The 8,294-nt window shown below is 55.4% G+C and overlaps 1 protein-coding gene across 1 annotated transcript in view; it reads right to left on the bottom strand.

Moving 5' to 3' along the window:
- Positions 1-3,315: 3,315 nt before the first annotated feature.
- The window catches only part of znf827 (zinc finger protein 827), a 93,136-nt gene continuing 88,157 nt past the window's right edge, over positions 3,316-8,294 (bottom strand). The window contains 3 exon segments of the mRNA XM_084454686.1: positions 3,316-5,325; positions 5,426-5,827; positions 8,275-8,294. The exon segment at positions 8,275-8,294 is cut by the window's right edge and continues 158 nt beyond it. Of these exon segments, the coding sequence (XP_084310812.1) occupies positions 4,761-5,325; positions 5,426-5,827; positions 8,275-8,294 (987 nt within the window). The 3' untranslated portion in view covers positions 3,316-4,760.

Genomic DNA, 8,294 nt, shown 5'->3' on the forward strand with positions numbered 1-8,294 from the left:
TGTGTGTGTGAGTGAGAGAAACAGTGATAAGTTTCTGTGTGTGTGAGAAACAGTGAGTGTGTGTGAGAGAAATAGTGATTGTGTGTGTGTGAGTGAGAGAAACAGTGATAGCGTGTGTGTGTTAGAAATAGTGATAAGACTGTGTGTGTGTGAGAGAGAAACAGTGATGGAGTGTGTGTGTGTGTGAGTGAGAGAAACAGTGATGGAGTGTGTGTGTGTGTGTGAGTGAGAGAAACAGTGATGGAGTGTGTGTGTGTGTGTGAGGATGCTGCCTGTGCTGAGGCAGGGCATGTTAAAGGAGAACTCGGACCAAGGTGTTCTATAGCTCCGGGGCTAACGCTGATAAATGACTCCCTTAATGTCGGCAAACACTTTATCTCTGCTTCATCTGTTTTCATTAGGCCGCCTCAACCTTTGGCTGGACGAGAGCGTGCCGGCGCGGCCATTACCACGACAGGGAGCACTTCTCCTTCTCCCTCTCCTCTCCGTGTCCTGGTAATGGCCTCTCTATCAAAAACAAACCCAGACGCCATGACAGGTGTTCATGCTGCTCTTACAGGGCTGCATATCAACAGGGTTGCGACGGCGGCGTGGTGTGATGTCACGCTGGGCTTCTTCTCACAGAAGCGGACCAAAGAGAGTGCATCTCGGGATCGCTCGGCATTCCAAAGGTCCGTTGCTATGACACTGATCCCGTCTTGTGATGCCTGGACCACAGCCGGGTTGAGAAGGTTCAAGTGTGTGAAGACGGGTGGACCTTCACCTGACTGGCACGGCGGGAAACGACGAGAGACCGCCAAATCAGGAGGGTCTGGAGAGGCCGAGGGAAGCTAGCCAGGGCCCAGACGTTCAGACACACCCACTCCACTTCTGAAAGATCTCAACCAACTGTGACGAGTTGACACTTCTGTCCGATACCGGGCTATGCAAATAAATACCAAGCACAATGAAAACAAGAGGCCTACTGTAATATCTGATTTAAGCTTTACTTTCAAATCCTTTTACATTTAGAACTGGCAATTTGAACATAAAATAATGCCAAACAAAGAAAAAAAAATACAAAAACCAAAAATGGTACAAATGGTCTATTTACTGTCACAAACAACCCTGTACAGCCTTACAATGGAGGAATAAAAGAAGCTTTTTACAGCACATACCAACTTTACTGAGTGCCAAAAGATAAACAAAAAACAAAGATAGTTGAGCTTTGTCGAGCCATAGAAATACATCCAAACTTAAAGCTAACAGACGGGAGATCAGCAACGCAACCCTAACAATACAACAAGGAGGGCTAGTTCTGAACCACTGGGAACTAGAGAGAGAGAGAGAGAGAGAGAGAGGGAGAGAGAGAGGGAAGGAGAGAGAAGGAGAGGGAAGGAGAGAGGGAGAGAGGGAGAGAGAGAGAGGGAGAGAGGGAAGGAGAGAGAGAGCGAGGGAGAGAGAGAGGGAAGGAGAGAGAGAGGGAGAGAGGGAAGGAGAGAGAAGGAGAGGGAAGGAGAGAGGGAGAGAGGGAGAGAGAGAGAGGGAGAGGGAAGGAGAGAGAGAGCGAGGGAGAGAGAGAGGGAGAGAGAGGGAAGGAGAGGGAGAGAGAGGGAGAGGGAAGGAGAGAGGGAGAGAGAGAGAGGGAAGGAGAGGGAGAGAGAGAGCGATGTCATGCATTCTCCGAAGTGCTGAAAAGGTATTCATCAATTAACATAAAAAAAACTAAACCACTGTGCTGCTGATTACAGTTGGGCAACACAAATGAATGTAGAAACAAGTGCTTTTAGAAATACTGGGGTTCCAAAGAAGGACAGAGCCCTGTTGCCGTTTCAAACATCGAACTGGGAGGGAGGGATGGAGGGAGGGAGGGATGGAGGGAGGGATGGAGGAAGGGAACGTCAGGAGCTGCAGCCATTCTTGATTGCCTCATGATTACGCAGTATTAAAAGACAGAGGGTCCGAGCCTGTCCCCCGGCGGACTCTGGGGTTCTGGGTTCTCCGGCCGGGTTCTTCTGAAGTTCTCCGGACCCTGAGGATTCAGACTCACTCTCAGCAGCCCCGCGCGGTTCCCTTCCACCAAGTGGCACTAGAGTATAGACGATGACGCAGATGGCAGAGGGAGCCCTGTCCCACCAGGTGTGTGTGTGTGTGTGTGTGTGTGAGGGGGCAGTGAGAGATGCTTTAACCTCTAGCGTACCATGTAGCACACGAGAGGAGACAGCATGTTGGACATTGACACTTTTAAACCGTTACCCCACCTCCACAGGAAGTGACGGATTAAATCCTAACATCACATCCTGCTGTAAGTTTTATTTTGGTCTTGACAATGGGTGTTCTCTGTCCAATTGTACTCATTTTGTAGAAAAACAAAACAAAACACCGACAACAAATCATAAGACAATTATAAGTAGAACAAACAAACAAAATGTGAGAGAAAGAAAGAATCCCTTTACAAATAAGAAATTTTGGCTTAAAGACCACTTAGGAACGCAAGCAATGTCAATTATGCGTAAAGCTTTTAAAAAAATAAATGCCTGTTCTACACTGCCTGGTGTCGGGCCACTCGGCCTATACTGCATCTGCTGTCGATTTGTATGGATAAATACATTGATTTTTCATATTCAAAAGTGCAACGCTGTGCAAAATTGGCTTTTCACAATTTAGCCTGGGTCTTTAAGTTCCCAGGGGGGGGGGGGGGGGGGGCATCCTGACCTCCAGTCAAATTCGCGCAATTTGTGTTACATTTGCCTTCTCCAATTTCGCAGAGGTAGACCCCCCACACGGCCAGAAACGCTGACGCACAAAACAACTTGGGTTTGCTACCTTCCGAGCAAACGTCTCCGAGAGAGAGAAGCACAGCTTATTCCATGTTACGACAAAGCAAAAGATGTAGTCTGCACCTTCAATGAAAAGAATCGAGGGTCTAAGTGCTTTTGGTTGGAAATGTGACCAATATAAGTGCAATTCAAACTCAAAAGGGGTGATGGTGGTAGGGGGGTGGGGTGGGTGTGTGTGGGGGGGGGGGGGTAGAGAAAGCAGTACCATGTCTGCCCGCCTTACAGAAGCTAGGCCACTCTGCAGTCCTGTACAAGAGCAATGGCCGCTTCTTAATTGCACCTACAGGGAGCCTCGCTCTCCCCTCTCTCTTCTCTCAACATGGGTTGTGAATGAATGTTAGTAGAAAATCCTCGTCCTACGTTCAAAAGGCTCAGTAAAAAAGAGAGGGAAACGGAACCGGAACAGAAACCAGGAGGAGGAGAAGCGTAGAAGCCCCTTCCGCCCCGCCCCGCCCACCTCCGCCCCGCCCATCTCCGCCCCCGCCGCCTTCTCCACATGTACATCAACGCAAAACTCTAAATACATTCATTCAAGTCATTTTGGAACAGATTCTTTTTCCTCTTTTTTTCGTTTTCTTCTTCTTTTCTTTCCTTTACACAAAAATTACAAAAAGCTCCAAAAAGCACCATAGAATCGGCCTGTGGTGACCGGGGGCCGCGGGCGGTCTGCCCCGCCGGCCGGGTCACCTCCACAAAACAGTTGACTCATATACTCTGCTCTAACTAGAGGTGCGCGATACATAGCTCTGCACGGGGCGCCGCGCTGATACCGGCCAGGCCGCCGCGGGGGGAGGGGCCTCGCCGCGGGGGGAGGGGCCTCGCCCCGGGTCTGTTAGGGGCTCCGCAGGCCAGCCGGTTGAGACGGTAGCTGCTACGGTGGCTCACAGCACTCACCTCGATTTGACAAATGAGAACGTGTCCGACGCGCCGTCTTTTCAGTCGATGGGGGAGGTGGGTTTTTAACGTGGTTTGCTGCGACACACGAGCGCAGCAGGTGGAGAGATGGGGCGCGATCGGGGTTTTAGGAGCGATCGCCGCTGGAACCGACCGCCGGCCTGGACGACGCCGGCAGCCCCGTCGGGTTACCACGACAGGGGGACAGGGAGGGTATCAGCGGGCGCTTCCTGCTGCGGTTTCACCGTTATACAAAACCAACAGAGGTCAAAGCAGGGGGGCGGGGACGGGGGGCGGAGCCTACAAAACTATGTACATGTTCCATAAATAATTAAGTGCGTGGTTTGAGGCGTTGCTTTGGAAACGAACAAAAGCGCTCCGTTTCATTGGTTCCGTTCACGGGTGTGTGTGTGTGGGTGGGGGGGGGGGGGGGGAGGGGTTGGGTGAGGGGGGGATGACTCGTATCTACCCCCCCCCCGACATGACGCCATAGCTAGCAGAAACACAGAGCAGCCATGCTATTCTGATGCGCAGCGGGGGAAAAGACGGAAACGCGCTAAAAACGCAGCACTTGCAAGTTTTGCTTCTTTACATCATTTATCTTTGTCCGACTACCGAAAAAAAGAAACATCTTTAAAAAACGGATACGTTGCTTTTTCTGATAATGCAGTTGGGTCCAGGTCATCCAAAAGTCCAAAAACCGAAGAGAAAAAAAAACGGAAAGAGTAGTATTAATTATTCAATCGATATAGCGGATAAGAAAAGCAGCTTTTTTGATATAAATGCATTTGAGCACATACAGCCTTTTCCTCTCATAAACCTGTCTGTTTTTTCCTCCATTGTCTAACAATAATAAGTATGGAGTCTTGTCTGGTCCAGCTTATTGTGCTGGTCTGATTGGAAAGTTGCTCCGGTGGATTCAGGATGGTCCACACCACCGTCCAGGGAGAGGGGGATGGAGAGAGAGAGAGGGGGATGGAGAGAGAGAGAGAGAGAGGGGGATGGAGAGAGAGAGGGACTTGAGGAGGAGAGGAGAGGTCCGCCAGGTCACAGCGCCTTGGCCGTCTCCGTCAGACCCAGGTAGGCCAGGAAGGAGTGTTTGAGCGATGGGGGGGGGGAGGGGGGGGCGGGCCGCTGCAGTCCGCGGGGGCGCGGCGGGGAGGAGGAGGAGGGCGGGCCCTGGAATGTGAAGCGGCGCCGGGCGAACAGGGTGGTGAGGGGGATCAGGTGGGCCCGCTCGCAGTTCCGGTACTGCTCCGAGACGAGGCGCGAAGAGGAGGAGGAGGAGGAGAGGGGGGGGGAAGGGGACGGGGGGAAGAGGGAGGGGCCGTTGGCTAGGTAGCGCTGGCGGGAGGGCGGGGGCACGGCGGCGTCGGGGCGGGACCCGGACCTGCCCAGGGCGAGCGACAGGGCGACGGACTGCAGCGCCTGCGAGGCCACCAGGCTCATGGGGGGCGGCCTGCCGCTGCCACTCTCCCCGCCCCCCCCTCCTCCTCCTCTGCCCCCCGGGGGGAGGAGGAGGAGGAGGGGGGGGGGGCTCCCGGCCCTCGCGCCCCGCAGAGACGGACCCCCGGCCCGAGGAGGACAACGAGGACCCGCCGCCACCCCCCCGCTGGGCCCGCAGGAGCAGCTCCCCCAACTCTCCCTCCGCCCCCTCCTCCTCCGCCCCCTCCTCCTCCTCCCCTCCCTCCTCCGCCCCTCCGCCCCCCTGCTGCTTCTTGGCGCGGCGTCCAACGCCGGCGGCGCCGCAGCGGTGGTGGTGGCGAGGTGGCGTTGGCGGCGCGCGGGGGGCGGCGTGCCTCAGCCTCTTGTGCAGCTGCAGGTTGTCCTTGCGCCGGCAGCGGTAGCCGCAGCGGTCACAGTGGAAGGGCCGCTCGCCCGTGTGCACGCGCGCGTGCTCGATCAGCTTGTTGGCCGTGCGGGACAGGTAGCCGCAGCGGTCGCAGCGGTAGTGGTCGCCCAGGCGGTGCTGCTGGCGAGCATGCGCCCCCAGGGACGCCGGGTCGGCCCACAGCGCCTGGCAGATGCGGCAGCGGTACTCCGCCTTGAGGTGCGTCTTCAGGTGGCCCTCCATGGCCGCCGGGCGACTGGCGGAGTAGCTGCAGAAGGGGCACCTGGGTAATGAGAGGAGGGGGGAGGGGAGGGGGGGGCACGAACACACACGACAGCGGGGAAGGGGGGTTAGTGTGAGGAGAACCTGACACACACACACACACACTCGCAGCACCGAACCAAAGCACACACTCACAGCACAGAACCAAAACACACACGTTGTATTTAAACACACGACACACAAGGATGATGAAGGAGGAGGAGGAAGAGGAGGAGAGGGGAGACAGGGGCAGGAAGTGTGATGTGTCCAGTGTGCATTGTCAACTTAGGGATGGCGATGGTGATCTGTTTTAAAAATGTGTGTGCGTGTGTGTGTATGGGGGAGGGGGGTAAGGGGTTGGTGGTGTGTGTTTGTGTGTGTGCAGACCGGAAAGACAGGCTTTGAGAAGGACAAGATATCGAAATGAAAGGAGAATGAAGAAATGGGTGGCACTTACATTTAAATAGCACCTTTCATCTGCTCAGGGCCCCAAAGCGCTTCACAAACCCTGCAGAACAAAATCACCTCAGAACACCTGGAATGGTCACAGCCCTCTCTCCCTCTCCCTCTCTCCGTCCCGACCGCGCCGCCTCCACGCCACGGCGGCCGGCGCTCTGCTCGCCGCGCTCTGCTCTCGACCCGGACGCGCGGGTCAGACATGTTTGGACTATCTGTGTCTGATCCTCATCTTCCCTCTAATGGCCGCCGTTCGACTCTCGCTGGCCTCAATTATGCAATTACACACGCGTTTCACTGCTCTCTGCAGTCAGTCAAGCACACACAGGGTAAACAGTCCTCGGCTAGCTAGCGCAGCAGCGGTTTGACATGAAATATTGCCTGTTAATGCTGGAATGTTTGGATTGTGTAGCGTGTGTGGATGTGTTGGAGACTGCGGTGGTGTGTGTCTGTGGTCCTGGGTCGCGCCGGCTAACGCTACTTCTGCTTTTCCGCTCAGCGGCACTCGAAAACAAACCGACGGCGTCGGTACAACACGACAAAGCCACACTTTTCGGCCCCCGGGGCGCCACGAAAACGCTGGAGGGAGGAATCTGGTTTGACCTGGTTTGAAACAGGGAACTCCCTCTCTGGCTGTCTGTACGTACCGTGTCACAACATAGCCCGTTTTTTTTTTTTTTTACCCAGAATCCAGTGCCATAACAGGATGTGACTTAACAGAAACCTCCTTGCGTTCGTGCCGAGCGTCGTCTACAACGTAACGGGTTTCTAGTTCTTCTGAGAGGAAGAAACAGCCGTTCTACAGGCTTCCAGTGAAGACTCAACAGAACCACCATCTTCAATGACTGTTGGTACATTTCCGTCTCCTACAGGGCTCAGGTTCTGCACGACTAGCCTCAACGTCTACAACTGTGCTAACTCTGCAATTCTCAACAAATACTGAACATTTAAACACACCTCCCCCCCTACAAACACACACACACACACACACTGATGGCTACACACACACATGGCGTCATGTTTGTCGGTTTGTGACGAGATGAGGCGGTGGTTGTTGACAGGGCGGCGATGGCTCTGCGCACGCGCTGTGTGGTCATGGTAAACAACTCGACAGGATACAGAAACACAGAAAAACAACATAAAAAAAAAGGGGACGTTGGCTGTGGTGGAACTTGGAAATGAACCTTGAGCAATGTGAGCTTCCTGATGTCTCGCCTCTGATGTCTCAAGATGGCGGAGGGAGGAGAGATCGCCCGCGCGCCAAAACGTGCGCAGTGAAAACGTGCGTCTGTGCACGGCGAGGGGTTTCAGAGCACGGGGGGGCGTCGCCGGACCTTATGCGCTGGCACCGGCTCCAGAGAACAGACGGGCCCTAGCGTCAGCTGGGCTCGGCCGGGAAGGGGGGGGCGGGGGGGGGTTATATAAATGTAACACAGTACATAGGAGGCTCCTGTGGGGTGGGGGAGGATGGGGGGGTGGGGGGGGGGGGGGGTAGAGGGGGTGGAGGGGGTGGGGGTCATGCTAATGTGAGCGATGCTAAGCTAGCGGCGCATGTATGGGAATGAGGCTGAGGTAAAGCTTGCGTCTCCCGACCTGTTTGCACATACGGCTAGCGTTCACAGGATGTGTGCGTGAGTGTGTGTGTGTGTGTGTGGACGTAAACTGCCGCAAGCGCGGGGTCGAGCGTCAACACGCCGACGCCGTTTCTCACCGGGAGTGCATGTGTGATGGCGCTCGCGTGGCGCACGGCGTGTAAATGTGCGAATGGCTCCATGCTGAGAGCGCCAAATCCAGCCCCGCCCGACACACGACCCACCGGGGCAGAGTTCCTGGCGCGTCGGGCGGGATTGGATTCGGCGCGCGAACGCCGCTCCTATGTGTCCGGTGAGGGAGGGGGGGGGGGAGTTCGGGCGGGTGAGGGGAGGAGGGGTGGGCGAGGGGAGGAGGAGGAGGAGGAGGAGGGATGGGGACGGGTTGGGAGTAGGAACCTCTGTCTGTACTTGCTTTCCTTACTTGAGTCCTCCCGTGGGCAC

Source organism: Borostomias antarcticus, assembly GCF_949987555.1.
Source record: "Borostomias antarcticus genome assembly, chromosome: 20".
Taxonomy (NCBI): domain Eukaryota; kingdom Metazoa; phylum Chordata; class Actinopteri; order Stomiiformes; family Stomiidae; genus Borostomias; species Borostomias antarcticus.